The following is a 21,893-nucleotide window of genomic DNA, read 5'->3' as shown; positions in this document are numbered from 1 at the left end:
TATGAAGTCATAAGAAAATTATAAAAAATAAAAATTTTAAAATTATCGTACCTAAGAAATATTTTATAATTTTTTTATAAATTTTATTGATCTTTATTTTTATATTTTTTTCCACATGTCATGTTGTGTAGTGAAACGCAATGGCTTTAATTAAAAAAAACTAGGGGACATTAACTTTAACGGTAATGGTTAAAGGGCGTTTTTGATGTATTTTATAATTTTTATGACTTTTATAAAATTTTAGAATTATTTTTTATGCTTTTTATAAAAGTTTTAATTTTTAATATTTTATATTTTTATTAAAATATAATAATTTTTATAACTTTTTTTTTGAAAAAGTTTGAGAACCTTTTTTATACATTTTGAAAGTTCAAATACCTAGTTGAGTGCAAAAAAAAGGGGGGGCTTAATGGCTTTTGAAAAAGTTTGAGGAACTTTTTTATGCATTCTAAAAGTTTAAGTACTCAATTGAGTGCAAAAAAAAATAATGGCATAATTGTTTTTTTTTCTTTTTAAGTTTGTGAGTTCTTTACACCCTTAAGCCTTATTTAAACATAAAATATTATATGAAATTTTATTTTAGTAAAGGGTTTGTTCTCAATTTCAAGGTTGATTAAATTGGTTTATTTTAAAAATTAGAAAAAAATTAATTCATGTTAATTTTGAAAGTAAATAATTAAATTCAATCTGGACATTTACATGTTATGGTAGTTTAATTTAGATTTTAAAAAAAATAATAAATTTAGCATCAACATTTATACATTTACATAAATGTTGTAGTCAGATTTATTCAATCTTTACCAAATTAATAGAACGTATAAATTTAAAGATTAAAATTTGTATTATGAATAATTAAAAATAATTTTTTCTTAGATAGTCAATTCTTGAAGAAACTAATTAAGCAAACAACTATTATAAGAAATTATACTTGGGATAAAAGGGAAAATTAACAAAAGAAATAGATATTTAAATCTAACTAAGATATATATGAAAAACAATAACAATATCGGTAACTCCAAAGTTTTCTTCATTGGATGTATCTTTAATATATAAGAACAGAAAAACAACCATATTCACTCAAATACCATTTCTTCTATACACACTCTTTTCCCAAGCTTAGAAAAACTCGCTTTTCATACAATCACCCTCTATAGAAAAAGAACAAAAAAAGGTTAAATCCCTCAAAAAAAAAAAAGAAATGAAAAACCCTCCTTGGAATGATAAAAACTCATCCCGTTTAATGTTTATATACAATCATCAGCAGATACCAGATGAGAAACTTCAAAAACTCAGCATCCACTTGTGATCCATGGATGTCCTGTAATTAAATAAATAAATAAATATTGGGTTTATTTTTTTTAAAAAGTAATAAAAATAAAAATTAATGTTAAAATTGGCTTACTTAGAACTTGTTCAGCGGACAATCTTCTAGAAACATCTTTACAGAGCATTTTTCTCAATATATCCTTGGCTGCCGGCGAAACCGATTGGAAAACCCTAAAGGGGAATCTCAAATTTCCCCTCAAAACCGCCTCGAATATCTCCACCACCGTTTCCCCGTAGAACGGCGGAAATCCTGCCAACATTATGTACAATACGACACCACTACTCCAGACGTCAACTTTCTCCCCGTATTCCCTCCCGCCCAAAATCTCCGGAGCCATGTAAAACGGGGTTCCCACCACACCTCTCATTACCTCGGGCGCCACGTCAGAGGAACCGAAATCCGTTAGCTTAACTGAATTTTTCAAATCGAACAAAATGTTTTCTGGTTTGATATCACGGTGGACGATGCCGAGACTGTGAATGTGGGCAAGGGCTTGAACGAGTTGGGTCAAGATGGGTCGGGCTTGAGCTTCGGAGAACTGCCCATTGTCGATGATGAGATTGTAAAGATCTCGTGAAGGAGGGCAGAGATCGAGCACCATATGAAGATGAGAGTCGTCTTCGTAGAGGTGGTGAAGATGGATTATATTGGGGTGAGGCGAAACCATAGTGAGAATTTTAGGTTCATTGAAAAGACACTGAGAGTCGAGAGAATCACCGGCGGAGATTATCCGTTTATCGATCGATTTAACGGCAAAAGACTCGCCGGAGATCAAAGAAACGCACCTGAAAACGATGCCGAATCTTCCTCGGCCGATCTCTTCACAGACCTCGTAGTTAGCCTTCAATGATTCAGTCATGGTTTCTTCAGTTTTTAATTTAGCCTTGGTTTTTTTATTTTACCTTTTCCATTAAGTTTTTCAGAAGGTTATAAATAGAGGGTTTAAGGAATGTTGAGAGGGAATATTCGGCTCAACGGATGGGAGGAAGAAACGTGGTGAGATATTGTGACTGTTTTGTAGACGTTGGATCAGAAACTGAAAGTCGGTTGGCTTAAATTACGAGAATGCCCTTAGTTTGGTGTACGGTTTGGATTTCCGTACGCTGGTGTGTCTTTCGGTTCGGCAGTTGGATGATACAGTTAGGATCAGAATCCCATTGTTATTAAGTTTGCCCAAAACTTTTCGTCTTAATTACTGTGTTTGCCCTCTTTCTTTAATAGATTAAACTACAAGGTTTATTATGTAAATTGGAACTTTATTTGTCAGTTTTTATTATTCTCCTTTTTCCGTAGTCTAAACTAAAGTGCTACTGTTTTGAAAAAGAAAAAGGTGCTACGGTTTGATTTGGCATCAAATGTCAGTATGATATTTTTAGATTCTCGATCATTTAGTTGTTTTTTAGTTTAAATTGTGTTTTTTCCTTTCTAGTTTTTAAAGAAATTTAGTAAAATCATTTGATCAATTATAGTTTTTCAAGTTAAAAACACTTTTTTTAATTAGGGTTTTGGATAGTTTTTTTATAAATTAAAGAAAGATATCAATTTTGAAGAGGAAAAAAAAAAGGCACACTCAATTGGACGTGCTCTTTCCAACATCGTTTTGAACGTTGGATGAAAACGATAATAATGCTAACTATCATTTTTTTCCCTATAATTTCCATTCAAATTTTTATCCATTTCATTCAAATTCAATTATATTAATTCTTTCTATTAATTATCGTTAACGGTATAATAGTTTCATTTATTTTAATATAATTTTTTATATTTTTCATTTGTTAAAATTAATCCATATACTTTTATTTTTTTGAACAATTTAATTTTTTCCTTTTTTTTCCTTTATTTTCCTTTTCTTCTTCCCATTTATTTTTCTTCCTTCTCATATTCTTTACCGCAAAAACAAAATATTTGCCCACCAAATAAACTAAGTCGTTGTTTCTTTCGCATGAGTCTTAAATTGAATATAACCTAATTTTGAAACTAAAATTGGATCTAACTAATCAATATAAAAAACCATATCATTAATCAAATCTAAACATAAATTGAATTCTTTATATTCAAAATAATTTTTTTCGTTTCCAAACTTTTACAGAATCGTGTAGATTATTCCTTTCCTTTTCTTTTATTTTTTGACGAATAAAATTAAGCAAATGATAAAATTGATCTAAATCTTATTGGATATTCCCAAGCAAAATTAATTGTAAGCCGAGCATGAGAGAAAGAGAGCATGGAACCAAACTTGTTTGGGTAAAGTTAATGTAACATCCTGATTTTGGGCTTAGTCGGAACAGTGGTTTCGGGACCACGAATCCGATGAGAAAAATTTTATCTTATTATATTTTTATGTTCTACGATTTCACGAGATGATTTCGTGAAAAATTTCTTTCGAAATTTTTCGACATTTGGGCACTCAATTTAGTGAAAAGGACTAAATTGTAAAAAGTACAAAAGTTGAGTTCTACATGTTAGAGGTATCAAATTGTTATGAAATTTTAAATGGGAGGCCCTTAAATGATAATTAAGCCATTTTATAACTTGTTGGACAAAAATGGCCTTGATTGGGTAAACTTTGAAAGAATAGTAAAAAGGGCATTTTAGTCATTTAGGGGTAAAATGAATTAAAAGACAAATTTTAAACTCCAAATGTGTCCCTTTCTTCTTGCTACAGTAGAATGTACCAAGAGCAACCATGGTTAGGGTTTGGCCAAGCTTCCAAGCTTAATGATCAAGGAAATCGAGATTTGGGCTTAAATCGAGAAAATACAAGGTTATGGACTAGAATGGTAAATTGTCATTTCTGGATCCGAGATAAGTTTTCACATAAATAATTTATCGATTCTTTTTATTTTATTATATTTTGTTATCATATGAAATGTGGCTGCCTATAGAATGATTATTTGTTGTAAATTGCAAATTGAAAAAGGACTATAAATAAAATTGTAACATGTTGGAAAGTGAGGAATTTCCCGGTTGAGCCTTCGGAATAGAAACGATACAAATGATCTATTGTGAGGTCACGTGTGTAGTACTAAGTGCAGGCTACTACGTGTACCGAATAATTGGTCGCATGTGTAGTACTAAGTGCAGGCTACTATGCGTACCCGATAACTTCGATCACGTGTGTAGTACTAAGTGCAGGCTACTACATGTATCAAATGGTTAGGTCACTTGTGTAGTACAAAGTGTAGGCTACTACGTGTACCGGATAATTGGTCACATGTGTAGTACTAAGTGCAGGCTACTATGCGTACCAGACAGCTTCGGCTACAAGTGTGAAAATATGTGCAGGCAACTGAGTATCAATTATTATTCCGAAGAGTTCAACGAGAAAATCGATTAAGTAAAAAAAAATACATATGAACATGATTATATGATGAATAAGTGCAGCTATATGTTTAAGAAAATTTTGAGCAATATGCTCGATATTTGAGTGAACTTCGATAAGACAAAATGGATTAAGTGAAATTATGTAAGAGTGAATTTTAGTAGTAAAACAATGTTGGACAGCAGCAATTGTGTGACTTTGAAAATTCACCAAAAATTGTGTAAGTTAAATTAAATTTCAAATAAATTATGTAATTAAATATTAATGAGTTATTTTCATATAAAAGAAACAGGGGGAGCAAAAGAGTTGTATATTATGTGATATTCTAATTTTTGTAAAATAGTGTCAGAATGAATTTGAGATCTCCTGTTCTGACTTGGAAAAATTGTTAAAAATTTTAGAAAAATAATTATGGGTTATAATTTATATGCTTAGAATCTTTAACAAGTCTAATTTTAATAGAAACAATTGGAAACATTATCTGAGTCTCGTACTATGAGATAAATAGATTTTAGTGAAGAAAGGTCGAAGCTGTCAAATAGTGAAATAGGGGAGACTTTGAATAATAAAATGTACTTATTGGCTAGACAAAAAATTCTGAAAATTTTATGGTGGAAAGATATATGAGTCTAGTTTTTGGAAAAATTTACAGATCTTAATTTGGAGTTCTGTAACTCCAGATATAAATGATTTAGTGACTGTGACTCAAGAAAGCAGCTTAACCAAAACATGTGTAAATGTACAATTGGGTTAGTTTTACCATGGAAAGCATGTTAATAAATTGCTTATTATTATTTCATGCGAGCTTAATAAGCGTAAAGCTTACCCCCTCCTTTCCATTTCTTTTAGTGTTGTCAGGTTAGCTCAGGGTTGGAGATCATCGGAGGTAGCATCACACTATCAAGCCAACACCTTGACAGTATAAACACATATATTAGAATTATCAAGTGAATGGCATGTATAGGAACCTAGTTTTATAACATGTGTTATTATAATTTGGCCAAATATATTGGTCTTTAGTGAGCTAATGATTCTGACTTATAAATCTAGCTATTTATGTTATGTTTGATAATGGTGATGTGTATATGCTTGTTTGCCATGCATGATTGGTAATATGTTATGTGTTGTTGTGAATGTTTAAGTCCGTTAACGCTTCGAAACCTGTCCCGACGTTGGATACGGGTGAGGGGTGTTACAATTAGGGGTAAGTTTTGTATGATGGTCATTTTAGTCATTAAAAGTGTAGAGCTCATTTGTAGAATTCGTGAAACAACGTAGTTTCGAGAGGGCGAGAATGTTGTAGATAAGATAGATAAGGTGGCTATGGGGGTTGGTTAGGATGTTAAAGGAACGGGCGTGAGAAACGTTGTTGAGGGTGGACTGCCATAAGTCATGACTGGTGAGGTATTCGAGTGAGACGAACTTGTGGACTAGGTCATTGAGAATCCAAATTGGTTTATTAAAACGATGATGAATGATAAGGGTTTGTAATTGTGGGGTGAGAATATGCGAAATGAGTTTTATTTTGGTTTCAGCTTTCACTTTTTCTTTTTTCATAAATATAAAAAATGTTTTAACAAATGGAAAACATAGAAAAACTATGTTAAAAGAGATGGAGAAGGAAGGAAAACAGAGGGAGAAGCATAAGATAATGAAAAATAAAGAAAAAAAGGGAAAGTTAAAAGAATATAAAAGAAACAAAATTAAATTGCTCAAAACAAAAAAATATGGGGATTAATTTTATAATTTAACCTAAAATTTTTGTTTGAAATGATGATTTAACGTGCTACGTTGGCTTATGCTGCACTATTAACGACAATTAACAACTCAGTGAATAAAATGTTATAACACGTTAATGTAAGTGACTAAAACGTAACATTTCAAACTTAAGTGATTAAAATGTAACTTAAGGTAAATAAAATTGACTATTTTAGTAGTGGCTAACATGAGGATTGATTATTAGTGTCATATCAATACAAACTAATGGTATTAGTGTGAATGTATTAACATGAGCGATAGAATATAAGTTCAGATTCCAACTAGTTACAAACAAATTTAGGTACCAAATAGGTACTTTTGGACAAGTTTAAATGGTAAATTACATATTAACCCAAATAAAATAAAAATAAAAAGTGAAAAAGAAATTCATTTCTAATATTTATAAATTGATATAATTTTATAAAGATGTTGAAAATTTAAGGTTTGGGTTGAAATTAGACCTGATCATGGGTCAGGCCACCCAGCCAGGCCCGAAGGCCCATTCGAAATGTGGGAGGGTTTGGACAAAAATATAGGCCCGAAAAATGGGTTTGGATAAAAAATGAGGCCCATTTAAAAAAACGGATCTAGGCCTCGAGTAAAGCATTTTTTGCCCGAACTCCGGCCCGGCCCGAATTCACTAAAGGACAAAAAATCTGCTCTTTTTTTTAAATGTAATTTTCTTGTTGTTTTCTCCCTATTTGCTACCAATTTACTATTATGTTGCTAATATTTTATTGTTATTGTTTGGATATTGTATAAAACTTATTTTATTGTTAATTTTGTTATTATTTTAAAGGCATTTGTTAATTTTGTTATTATTTTAGAGGCATTTGCTTATTAAGTTGCATTTATCTTAGTGTTAATTAAGTCTACATATTTTTTAAAATTTATTTTCAATTTGTTGGAAAATATTTATTTTGATGTTTTTAGTGTTTTTGATGTTTTATATATATTTAAAAATTATATAAAAATAATATTAAAATTAATATGGGCAGGCCGGGTCGGGCCCTCGTTTTAGCATTTTTATCTGGATCGAGTTTGGACAAAAATTTATTGCCTATTTTCCGGGCCAAGCCTGACCTAATAAATAAGCATAAATTTTTAGTTGAGCTCAACCCAAACCTTATCCGGCCCGGCCCATGAATATTTCTAGTTAAAATATCTACAGACTTTTATCATCAGGAGTGACTATCAATTACTTTTGTTTTTCTTGGGAAATTGCTGTGTATTTTCGCCACATATTGTTTAGGGGGTTGGTTGAGACCTTCAAGTCATGAAAAGTCAAGCTACTGCATGCTAACATGCAAGAGATTTGTCTCACTTAAACGGGACCTAATTTTTTAAAAGTTGAAAAAGGCTTCACAGGTCATGAGTTCCACAATAATTTCATTCAATAAAAATCCAACCCCAGAGAAAAAAACAAAAGAAACGTCATGAAATCGACTCATTTCACTCTTTTTTCTTTTAAAATAAAATTCATATTGCCGTATGATTCGGATTTTTATGAGCTTTTTGGGATTTGGCTAGACTTCCATACCTCGAAATAGGGCCACCAATTTAAATATATAACCTTCTAAGTAAATAAAGAAATTAATTTATGTAATTAATTTTTATTTTTATTTTTTATACACTCTATATTATACTTGTAAAAGCTTCAAGTTGTTTATGAAATTAAAAAAAAACATTGACGGTGTATTAAATAATTTTTCTTGTTCTAATTTTTTTTAATACTATCTAAGGATATATGATAATATTTCACTCTTGTGGAGTTCTTTTTAATACAATGCTTATCATAACTCTTCTCCAACCCTTATTTAAGAGGATAAGTACATTTCAATACGCTCGAACTTACGTCTTCCTATAATGCTAACAATATCAATACCAATTGAACTAAAACTCAACTGCTTATAATTTTTTTAAAACTCTTTTATATATATATATATATATATATATTATATTTTGGGTGCCAAAGGGCTCTTAAAACATCAGATTCTAGAAAGAAATTGAGAAATACAAATCTTATTTATTTTTGGATGGCATTGCTTGAAAGCCATTAGGAGATGAAAATGATGATATTTAGGAAGAGAGGAGACAAATTACATCAATATCAACCACAATAATTACAAACCATTGAAAAGAAATTTTGGTGGGTGGTGATTATGGGCAAAAAAGAGGGCAAGTGGGTGGACCTTTAACTAAAGAAATATGTGATAAAGTTGTGAGTGAAGGGTAGGAAAACATTGTATATATGAGGCTTTACTTTTCATTTCTTCAGTGACTGACTTTTGGAGCAAGCAAAGGGTTGTCTGTGATTTTTGTGATGCAAAATCTTGGCCTCCTTTCGACAACGATATATGAGTTCTACGGAGTCCGGACTACGTAAGGTACAAAGCAAGGACCATGACCAAGAAAAAAGGTAGCAAAATATTTTTTAATAAAAATATTGTAATTTTAAAAATTATTTAGAAAAGTAAGATATGTTTTAGATTTATTTTAGAAAAATATGATAGGTTTTCTCTCACCTAGTTTGAACATGCCACGAATAGGTGACAGATTATTTTACTCACATCACATATTATTCTTCACCATATTTAAAAAACAAAGAGCTAGAGACAACCAAATCCGTTCTTGACATTTTTGAGGTTCTAGGTGAAACAATAAATCGAGTCCTTTTAAAAAATCTATATAAAATGTAATACAATAAAATAAAATCATATACTAGTAATTTCATTAAAATAATATGTTTTATGACATTAAGTGAATAATATATTTTTCTAACAAAATTTAAAAAAAAAAGACATTTTTCATTCAATCTACTCCTACGTCATCAACTACAAAAACACACACACACACAAAAAAGGGTTCTACGAGCATTCTGAGATGCAAAATCATTAATGATAACCTTAACATAAATGTTTTCCAAAAAATCCTTCTCAATTGATAAAATTTCTAGACCATTTAACAGCTCTTGTGACATTGATGACCTCAAGTAGGTTTTGATTAACTTTAGCTTTGAAAAACTTCTTTCAGCTAATGCCACAATCATAGGGACCATTAAAAAAAAATTTATAAGCGATTGAAATATTTGGATAGCAATTTACAGATTTGACAAACTCAAGAAATTCAGTGGCTAACATTAATTCATTCTGTAAAGTAACTAGCAACACTTTCAATTCAGAGAAAAGATTATTTAAATCAACATATGATGAACCACCACTAGAAAAGATAGAGTAAAAAGTAGCACATAGAGTGAAAAGTAGCACAACATGCTCTCAATTCCTTTCCATCCAATGACTTTAACCTGTTTGAATTAAACAAAAACTCAAAAATACTTTCGAATGTTTTTAGTTGCTCAAATATGCTCTTTAAAGAAGTAATTGTCATGTCTACAATAACTAAAAAACAATCAACTCTAAATAATTCATCAGCCGACTGAATTTTTTCATGCTCTTGGTTATTCTCATCAAATTGTTTTATGACAATACACCTTTTAATTGCTTTATGGTGGTGTCAATGCACATAAACTTAGATTGCAATTTCTTTCTCACCATATTTATAGCAAATAAATTTCATACCAAATTACCATACCAAGCAAAAACTCAAAACTCCCAAGTGCATTGACCAAACTCTTCGCTTCACTTTTTTACTTTGCATCATCACAAGATTAATATAATTCCAACAAAGCCAATCTTATTTGGGGAGTTTGAAATCTAATAGCTTTAACAATTTTAATTAGACTCTCCCAACGAGTATTAGATAAAAATTTCACAGTTAATTCAAGGACATTGTCAAGTAAAATTTTCTATCTTTTTATAGAACCAAAAAATAATGAATATATGCATTGAACAATTCTAAAAAATGAAATAACTCTAATGCAAGAATGTGTCATATCACTAAGAGTAAGATTCAAACTATGACAAGCACAAGACATATATACCGCCCTCAGGTTTATTTCAAGAAATCGTTTTTGAACACCTTGGTGCTTCCCTTTCATATTGGAGCCATTATGACAACCCTGGCCCCTTACATCATCAACATTAAGATTAAGAGACTTCAAAACATCTTATAATTTATTAAAAAATCCCAATCCAGATGTATCATTCACTTTTAAAATTTTAAAAAGTACTCTTCAAATTTTATTTTATTAGTTGACATATTCACACATCGTACTATTAGAGTCTTTTTTTTATGACCAATGTCAGGGGTACAATCAATAATTATAGAAAAATATTTCGCCTTTTTGATGACTTTAAGTATAGAACTTTTAACACTATCAGCCAAAAGGGAAATCAACTTATTTTGAATTTTATGCCTAAGATAATGATAATGAATTTCACAGTTTTGAATGTGTCTAACATGATCTTGCATTATCACATCGAATTCTGCAATTATTTCAACCAATCATAGGAAATTACCATTACTATCTTGAGAGAGTTTTTCGTTGGATCCTCGAAAAACCAAATTATGAGTAGCAAGGCATTTCACAGCTGAAAATATTCTAAGTAAAACTTGCTTCCATTGCTCTTTGTCTCTCATAATCTGTTCTTGAAAACTTTTATCAATTGTTTCATTTTTATCCAACTTTACTCTTATTTCATTCCAAGTATTCATATTAGTCTTATGCTCAACAATGTTTTCATGTTGTTTGAGCCTCTCATTAATATGCCTCCAATCACTTAAACCCTCATTTGCTAACAAACTTTTGTTACTAATAGAAATCAGAGTTGATGTGATTTTCGTTTTGCCAACAATTTTTTTGATGAAAAAGATATTGCATTTGTCATTAAAATTATGTGTTAGGACTAAGGCTGTCCAAGCACTAAAGACACGATGTCTAATCAGTCACCTGATCAGTCAAGATGTTGGGATAGCTTGAGTGTTTTATTGACTTATTTTATTTGAGCTTTTTCATGTGATATTTCCATAAGAAAATGGACTTCTAGGATGTAATTTATGGTGCCTCATGGTCATTATCGAATTTAGAGTTGTGAAAGAAGTTGAGATTGATTTAACTTTATGGATAAGGCTTGTGCTTATCCATTGCACTTATCTTGTAAAACCCCTTAACCTATCGGGAGACATGGTGTAAATCAATCAACCAAACAAACTGCCCAACGGACCGGGGCATTACCACAGGCTGAAATCCTTTGGCTTAATTTAAATATTTGAGAATTCAGTTGTAAGGATTCTCCTTTTAGTGAAAGACCATTATTCTTAGCTCATTTAGTAACGCATCCTTAAAGAAAATAAGAGGAATTAATAAAGACAATATTTAAAACATACACTACCAAGTATGGCGAATACACTTAATAGAAAAGGCAAGTTTGTAAACTACAAATAAAAGGAGTTTGGCATACACGTGTATAATAAGAGGCAGTTCCACTTTAAGACAAAAACAATACGTCTGTGGGGGTAAAAACAAAAGTTAACTACAAATGTTTATATTCACCATCTACCAACTAGCCATGCATAATACAAAACAAACAAGTGGCTCACTCACAGATGCAACTTTGGCATAGTCCCCTTCTATTGATCTTCTTCTACTACTCAAAAGCTTGAGAAAGAAAAGAAACAAAGTAAGTTAAATTGAACTTATTGAGTTCCAAATAGATGTAGAATGGTTATCAGGTTACCGACAGGAAAACCAAAAATTAAGATAATTTCGAGACTCAGTCATACAGCTACATTATGCCAAGTTTCCAATACAGTTCTCTGGTGACAACACTACACCAATATAATGCATATAGTACCCCTAGCGGACACATACCGCCAACTTATACATACTTCTCTTAATCATGTATGTTTACCTATGACCCAACCTTGTGCCAGCCTTAGACCAATATTTCAGAAATTAGAATCGCGTGTTAGCAACAATCATTTAATATTCATATTCCTTGTTAATTGAACACGTGTTCTCTTACAAGGTCGAGCCGTTATCTTCCAGTTTAGTCTGGAATAAAGCTACCTTACTGGAGCTATCACAAATCATACTTCTTTCTATATTTTCACATGTCACAGATAGTTTGGTATTGAACTCGTATACAAGGTGGGTATTTTTACCTCGACCATGGACATACTTACACGCACATCACCAACTTATTACACACTCGTCAATACAAGACACGTCGACCCAACTTCAATATGATGCATATAGAATTGACTTTATCTCAACTTCCAGAGGATCAACTATGTAACACCCCTAACCCGTATCCATCGCTGAAATAGGGTTACAGAGCATTACTATAAAAACGTAACTTATAATCATTCATTTCTAAACATTTCAAAAATCATATCATAGTTTATTCAAACACATGCATCTTGTTCCTTATTTGAGCCCTCAAGGCCTTAGAGACACTTTAAAAATGATTTGGGACTAAATCGAAAATATTTAAAACTTATTGGAAAAAAGATAGAAAAATTTCACACTGTAGGAGTCACACGGCTGAGACACACACTCGCCTTTTAGGCCGTGTGGAAATTCAAAATAGAGACACATGTCTGTGTCCCAGCCCGTGTAACTCTTTGACTTAGGTTACACGACCAAGCCACACGCCCGCATGCTAGGCCGTGTAACTTTCATAAAGTAACCTTTAAAACTTACAGGGGACACACGACCGTGTCTTAGGCCGTGTGGACAAGAAATTGGCTAAAATCAAGCTATTTCCTTCACCCACATCAAACATGCACCTAAATATCATTTTCACATATGACCAAGGCATCAAAACATGTTCAAACATGCATAAAATGACCAATTTCAAAAGACCAATTTCTATTCAACCAATATGCCATGTAGGCAAACATGTGCATATTTAACCATTTATCAACTAACTTGTTTCCATAACAAAACATATCACAATTGACACATACCAACCTTACAATATTGGATTCATGCCATATCAAAAGAACTTTACCATTTGGACCACTTCTCACATGCATCAAAATCATTTAAATGACATAAAACTAGCCATTTCCAAATGGTTCCCACAACCAACATATATACATACCATATTTCAATCATACATATCTATTCAAAACCTTTCTAAATCATACCATAACTTGACCAGTTGTGGTCAATTCATCACCTACCATTGTATCCATTCAACATGCATTAATACCTTGTTAAAATAACACACATCAATAAGGCATCAAAAGTACTAAGGTTACACCAACCATAATGACATATACATGCCAAACTCATCAACTAACATGAACCACAAGTCCACCTATACATGCCAATATAACCTTGATGAAGACATCAAAATCTACCAATATAATCATTGAATAGTGTGATAGATCTCTGACGAGCTTCCAAATCGATCAAGCTTTTGATAATGTGTAAAATAAGAGAAAGATAACTACGTAAGCAATGAATTCTTAGTAAGCTCGTAGAACATAAAACATAACTTATCACTTCAATACTATAATACATAGATTGACACCAATACTTTAAAGCTGGTATAAACAAATTAAACACCATTCAACTCACATTTGAGTGTATTAATCAACACCACATATACTTTTCATATATAACATATTAGGATTTATAAGTTGTGATACATACTCATCAACCTTTTCATAAGATTATGAATCATTCTATCTACTTACTTTCCCTTCCATTCCGAATGCTTAGCATAAGCGTAAACAACATTATCATTTCATGAATTAGTGAATTTATCCATGATATATGTAAATTCTTTCATAGCATAAATAGACTTCTCACATATAAGTACCTCATTGATCACATAAAACCTTTTATAACATCATAATACTTCTCAATTATGAACTTACCATTTCATTCCCCTTTCTTACCCATTTCATATACATAGTACAATTATAAGCATAAACATAAATCAATCCACTAGCTTGGAACAAGCCTAAGCACATCAACAAAACATGTTAGTTCATTTAAACATAATTCATATGAATTTAACATTGATAATCATTATACTTAAGCATGATTCAATTGGATTTATCATTCATCATAACATAACATGCTTTTCTTGTATCTTATCATTTCAATGCACTTCATAAATAAATGTCTTGGTTCATATTGAACACATACATTTCCTTTCCTTTTTTCATACCCGTTGAATTGTTTAGAATATCATTAGATACACGGGATAGCTCACACAAAGTGTGCTAAACATATAATCATAACCTTTTCTTTCTTTTACATTGTTACTCATAGGAGCTGTGAAATGAGTTTGCCACACGAGCTGTGAAATAGGTTTGCTCACACAAGCTGTGGGTCAAAATGTAAGCTACACGCATGATCCTGCTCACATGAGCTGTGGAGTATCCGCAACAAATGTCGAACCTCAGCCATTTGTAGGACATTCAGGACGAACAACTGAAAACATGGTAACCCTAATGATATGTCATTTGTATCCTATAAATTACTAAGGTTCAAATGGGGCTCGATAGTCATCGTACGTTGTTGGATTTCCATCGTTTCTTTACGTGATAAATTTCATAATAACATATATATTGATTCATTTACAAAAAAACCACACATTATACCTTCAATTTAATCAACATCTAAGTGATTATAGTTCATACAAACTTACTTGGCTAAATTGTAGAAATGACAAAGTACAAGGGGCTTTTTGATAATTTTCCATTCTTATTGATTTTCCACTCGATCTTGATCTAAATTAATGATTTCATTAATTTTATTAATTTAGAAAGCAAAATCACTCAATTTTATGCAATTTATTCATTTTGAAATTTTTAAAAAATTACCCTCAACTTTCATTTTTATTCAATTTAGTCTGTAACAGCCCAATTTTGGGGCTAGTCGAAACTGTGGTTCTGAGACCACAAATTCGAAGTCAGGAAAATTATTTCATTGTTATTTTAGAGTCATAGAATGTTTATATTAGTGCATGAAAAATTTGATGAGTTAATTTTGACGTTTATGAGCCCAATTGTGAAAAAAGGACTAAATCGCATAAAGTGAAAAAGTCTTAAATTAATAGCTAAAGGTGTTAAATTGTTAAGAATCTTCATTTGGGGGTCTTTAAAGGGAAAAAATAACCTTATATCTTAGCTTGACTGGCCATGGGAGATAAAAATGTTGAAAAATCAACATTAGGTAATTGGATGACATAATGTGTAATAAAATAATGCCTAAGCCTAGCTATCATCTTTTCTTTCATTCTTTCTTCATTACCACTGATTTTTTAACCATTCTTGGGGGTTTTGAGCTTTAAAAATTTTAGCAGCTTATTCCTCTTGCAAGTAAGTGATTCACATACTTTTTGTTGATGATTTTTGTATTTTTGAACCCCTTGAAGCATGAGCTTTCACATGAAGGGACTATTTTGCAAAATGGTTGAAAGTATAGGGTTTTTCCATGAGATTAAATAGGTTTTTTTCTAAAATTTTATGGAAGAATATGAGTCTTGGTTGTGAAATAAATAACTTTTGTTAAGGGATTTCTCATGAAAACCCTAATTGGACTATTTTGTAAAAGTTGGTAAAATAGATAGTAATGTTGTGAAATATTGGAAATTTAGGGTTTTCACAAGAGAGATAAATGGTAGGTTAGGCTTGGATGATAAGGAAATTCGATAAAAATCAATTTTTGGACTTAGGGTAAAATGGTTATTTTGCAAAAGTCTAGGGGCAAAATGGTCATTTTGCCCAAATATAGATTTATTGAATGCCTAGATCGATAAAATGATTAAAGGTGTGAATTTTTTTATTATAGATCAAGAAATTCAAAATTCAAACTTAAACCGGGAGAAGGCTCAGCAAATTGATTAGACCAACTAGTCGCCATATTTTGTAACCCGAGGTAAGTTGTATGCAAATAACACAACTACATTGTCATTATATGTGTTGAATTGATTTAGCATGAATTGCTTGATTGTGGAAATGAGAATGCATGAAGACAATTGAGATAGTAACATTCCCTGTTGAACAATAGGAAATAAATCAGATATTCATGCCATGACATATGGGTTATTGTGAGCTAGTGTAAGACCATGTCTGGGACATGGCATTGGTACTGAGACGAGAGCTAGTGTAAGACATGTCTGAGACATGCATCAGCCTCGAGATGTAAGCCAGTGTAAGACATGTCTGGGACATGCATCGACTACGAGATGAGCCAGTGTAAAACCATGTCTAGGACATGGCATCGGCATCCTACCCTATGTTTGAGGCTTAATGAATATCCGGTAGTGTTTCGAATGGTTCAACGGTGAGAGTTATGGTTTAAGATCACGAGAAAAGTATAACAGTGTTGTGAGTAATACAAGGACCTATTCGTTATATATATAAGATGAGAGTTCGATATATGCTACATGATGAGAATCTGATGGTGATGAGTAAGTTATGCTTATGCCTACTTTTGTATTAAGAGCATGTTGTTATATATTTGTATGCTTCTTACTAAGCTTTATGTTACCCCCCTTTCTTCTCCATTTCCTTAAAGTGTCACCTAAATAGCTCGGGGATTCAATGGACGTCGGAGGCTACGATCACACTATCATCCGGAGCACTCGGCATAGTTATAATTCTTATTTTATGTACGGCATGTATAGGACTCGACTTTAGTGTTATGTGTCATTGAGAAATAGCCAAATGTGTTGACTTGGGATAAATCCCTTTATTTTGTATAAGGCCATGGATAATGGTCAATACTCATTTTGATTTATAAATAGATTTGATATTTTCATGGATGAGTAAATTGCACAAATGAAATGTTGTCCATTGTGGCTATTTTGGCTATGTGATGTACCATTGTTGTGGCATAGAGTGATTTTATGCAGGTTATGTATGTAAGGGTGACAAAGAGGCTTGGTAAATAGCCTCATTTTATCCACATGTGTAACACCCCGTACTCGAGACCGTTTCCGGAGTCGGACACGAGGGGTTAACAGACTTAATTCCCTTATTTTTACAGTCCATTTTAAAAATTTCCAGACTAGCTGGCTAACTGCGTCACTGTCACCTTAAAAATCATATCCTGAGTTCCAAAACTCTAAAATCAGTTTTGTAAATTTTCACTAAAACTAGACTCATATATCCATCTAAACATTTTTTTCTACAATTTTTGGTTAGGCCAATTAGTACAGTTTATTAGTTAAAGTCTCCCCTCTTTCAGGGTTCGACTGCTCTGACCTTCATGCATTACGACTTATATATCTCCCTGTACAGGGCTTCAATACTTAGGCCGTTTGTTTCTAAAGAAACTAGACTTGAAAAGAAATATATATATATATATGGCATGACTTCTAACTATCTCTGGTTAATTTATAATGAATTTCCTAAGTCCGAACAGGGAATCCAGAAACCGCTCTGGCCCTGTTTCACAAAAACTTTAAAATCTCATAAAATACTGTTCATATGATCGTTTCATTACTTCCCTATGAAAATAGATTCATCAAGGTTCAATTACATAATTTATTCACTATTTAATTCCATTCTTACTATTTTTAGTGATTTTTCAAATCCACACCACTGCTGCTGTCAGCATCTGTTTTTAAGGTAAACCTTACCTATTTCATGGTTTTCCATGAATCAACTAGAGTTTGTCATACATAGCATCAAAATAATCATAATTAACCATTCCCAATGGCTAATCGTTACCAAACATTTCCATACCTCTCAATGAACAACATACAAGACGATTATAATGCTATGCTCAAAGTGTATATAAGCCATTTTCGCATGGCTATCCAAATTTATACAAAACCAAAGGGTACATGACCAACAACAAAAAGGGTAGTCCTATACATGCCATTTTCAGAGTTCAACCAAAAGTGTACCAAAAGGGCTTTGATAGTGTGGACGACTTCGACTTCGACAATCCCGAGCCCGATAACTGACGAACCAAAATCTATAAAACAGAGAATCAAAGAAACGGAGTAAGCATTTAATGCTTAGTAAGTTTTGAATAATGAAATTAGTTTCGGCTAAGGTATAACATTCATATATGCACATTCTCATAAACATACTTACTTCACGCTTCAATCAATATATTCATTCACAAGGTATCAAACCTAACTAAAGGCCAAAAATTCGTTAATCAATTGAACGAATACTATTTAAAACGAATCGACTTTTCCGATGCATATACGAAACATACCTCATCGTTTGGATTTTATGAGCGTATTAATTTGAAATTTACAGCAAGCTTGCTCACTTCCAAACCCAAGCATCTTCGGGATTTAGCCGAATATAACTACTTGCTCAAATGCCTTCGGGACTTAGCCCGGTTATAGTAACTCGCACAAATGCCTTCGTGACTTAGCCCGGATATAGTAACTCGCACAAATGCCTTCGGGACTTAGCCCGGATATAGTAACTCGCACAAATGCCTTCGGGACTTAGCCCGGAATTAGTCACTAGCACAAATTCCTTCGGGACTTAGCCCGGTTATCATCCGAATATCCATGCACATATCAATAAATCATGACACATCTATATTTCATTTTCATAACTAGAATTCAAACACAAGTCACTTATCAAGCATTATCATTTTCGGCTCAATAGCTACAAACAAGAGCATGATATTGATTTGCTTAAAACATGATCTAATCGAATCATAATCTAAGTTCCATTACTCAAAAACTTACCTCGGATGTTGTCGAACGATTTCGACGGCTATTCGATCACTTTTTCCTTTCCCTTATCCAACTTTGGTCCTCTAAGCTCTTGAGCTAATTCAAACAAATTTAACTTATTAAAGTCTCATTATGCTAGCTTATGGCCGAATATGACAATGAATTTGATAGGTCATATGGCCACCTTTAGCTCAAATACAAAATGGTCATACGCATTTTTAATCACATTAAGCAATTTAATACCATTAATCTAACATTTCCTCATGTGCAACTTTATGACTGAATACACATATCATTAACTCAATATCAATTAACTAAGCACTTAAACAAATTCTCTTTAACTATACACACATTCGGCAATGACAAAGACAATTTAGCAAACCTTAAATTCAACTTATAACAATATATACATATACTCAATATTCAAAGCATTTAACATCACTTCACCATAATTTTTACATCATGGCCGAATGTTCCTTTGAACCATTTACCTTTACAAGGCATAAATTTCACCATCAAAACTAACAAGCTTATAATTCCATGACTGAAACCTCTAACAACACCAATTAAAATACTTCATGGGTTTGAGGTAAAACCAAGAAAGAAACTCATAAATATCGAGATATAAGCACTAACATTGTTCATCTAGATTTAGCATGAAACAACATCCATCACCCTTATAATTACCATAGCCGAAAACCTTACTCATTCCAAAATCCAAATCTCAACTTGGGTCACAAAAATAACTTGATATCTCATCAACACAACATCAACACCAAGCAAGAATGATACATCCATGGCCGAGTGTCATCTCCATCACATAGCAAGATTTAGACCATGGGCTAGGTAGAACTCAAGCTAACAACTAAAACATGCATGCATCTCATGGAACATCATCAAACATACCTCCTTCTAAACACCAACCAATCGAACATGAAGCAAGAAAACTCCTTTCTTCTTCGTTTGATTTTTCAGTCAAGAAGAACAAAGAGGATGAAGCTTTTTTTTCTTTTTTTTTCTTCTAGGTACGGCACAATGGAGGAACAACCACACACATTTTTTTTTTGTTTCTCCTCCTACTAACACTAATATTTTATTGCCCATGTTCTTTATTTTATTATTCCTAACATAAAGCATTAACCCAACATGTTCATGACATGTTTTTTAGCCATAACATTTTGTCCACCCTCATGCTCATGGCCGGCCACTACTAATTAGGGGGGAAAATTGAGATGCAAGTCCACCCTTTTAATTACATGCACTAATAGATCCTTATAGATTAACCTATCACATTTCAAAAGTGTCACACATAAGTCCTATTGACTAAATTCACATGCAATTTACTAAATCGAAGCTTAAAACTTTCACATTTTAGACAATAAATATCAGATTCAAATAATTTGGTGACTCGGTTTAGCGGTCCCGAAACCGCTTTCCGACTAAGGTCACTTTAGGGCTGTCACAACTCTCCCCCACTTTAAGAAATTTTCGTCCCCGAAAATCTTACCGGTAAATAGGTTTGGGTATCATTCTTTCATAGAGTTCTCGGGTTCCCAAGTAGCTTCTTCCATCCCATGTTTGAGCCATAACACTTTCACTAAAGGAACCTTTTTGTTTTGCAACTCTTTCACTTCACGAGCTAGGATATGAATCGGTTCTTCTTCATAACTCATATCGGGTTGAATTTCAACCTCTGATGTATTTATTATGTGTGATGGATCAGATCTATAACGTCGAAGCATCGAAACATGAAAGACGTCGTGAATCTTTTCAAGTTCAGGGGGCAAAATCAATCTATACGCAACTGGACCGACTCGTTCGGATATTTCATATGGCCCGATGAACCTCAGACTCAATTTGCCCTTACGCCCAAATCTGAGTATCTTTTTCCAAGGTGAAACTTTAAGAAACACTTTATCTCCCACTTGATACTCAATGTCCTTTCGTTTCAAATCCGCGTACGACTTCTGACGATTTGATGCTGCCTTCAGACTTTCACGAATTATTTTTACTTTCTGCTCAGCATCTTTAATCAAATCAACTCCGAAAATTTTTCTTTCACCGAGCTCGGTCCAAAACAATGGTGTACGGAATTTTCGACCGTACAAAGCCTCGTAAGGCGCCATCTTAATGCTTGACTGAAAACTATTGTTGTAAGCGAACTCAATCAAAGGTAGATACCGTTCCCATGAACCACTAAACTCAAGGATGCAGCATCTCAACATATCCTCAAGTATCTGAATTATCCGCTCGGATTGACCATCGGTTTGGGGGTAAAAAGCGGTGTTAAAATGCAACTTGGTACCCAAAGCTTCTTGCAATTTCTTCCAAAATCGTGAGGTGAATCTCGGATCTCTATCCGACACAATAGAAATAGGTACCCCGTGTAATCTCACAATCTGAGAAACATACAATTCAGCTAGTTTATCTAGTGAATAATCCGTACGTACGGGAATAAAATGGGCCGACTTGGCCAGTCTATCAACAACAACCCAAATCGCATCTTTCTTACTTGTCGACAATGGCAACCCAGACACAAAATCCATCGTGACTCGATCCCATTTCCATTCGGGTATCATGATCGGCTGAAGTAAACCCGTAGGCACTTGATGTTCCGCATTCACTTGCTGACATATTAAACACTTCGAAACAAAATCGGAAATGTCTCGTTTCATACCATGCCACCAAAACTGACATCTCAGATCGTTGTACATTTTCGTACTCCCCGGGTGAATTGACATCCGGCTACAATGAGCTTCGTTCAGAATCATCGAAATGAGTTCTGAATTTCTTGGAACACACAAATGACTTCTGAACCTCAAACAATCGTCATCATCAATTTGAAACTCTGATTCCATATTCGGAACACATTCAACCCGTTTTGCAACCAATTCATCATCGACTTTCT

The 21,893-nt window shown here is 32.8% G+C and overlaps 1 protein-coding gene across 1 annotated transcript; it reads right to left on the bottom strand.

Moving 5' to 3' along the window:
- Positions 1–1,010: 1,010 nt before the first annotated feature.
- On the bottom strand, positions 1,011–2,511 carry LOC107897874 (phosphoenolpyruvate carboxylase kinase 1). The gene is made up of 2 exons (XM_016823458.2): positions 1,403–2,511; positions 1,011–1,318 (listed from the first exon to the last, which is right to left on the bottom strand). Exons 1-2 carry the CDS (start codon positions 2,184–2,186, stop codon positions 1,290–1,292), a joined length of 813 nt encoding a protein of 270 aa, XP_016678947.1. The 5' UTR covers positions 2,187–2,511; the 3' UTR covers positions 1,011–1,289.
- Between the last annotated feature and the right edge of the window lie 19,382 nt (positions 2,512–21,893).

The sequence above is a fragment of the Gossypium hirsutum genome, chromosome A10, assembly GCF_007990345.1.
Source record: "Gossypium hirsutum isolate 1008001.06 chromosome A10, Gossypium_hirsutum_v2.1, whole genome shotgun sequence".
Taxonomy (NCBI): domain Eukaryota; kingdom Viridiplantae; phylum Streptophyta; class Magnoliopsida; order Malvales; family Malvaceae; genus Gossypium; species Gossypium hirsutum.
This window is presented reverse-complemented; position numbering and strand designations above follow the sequence as displayed.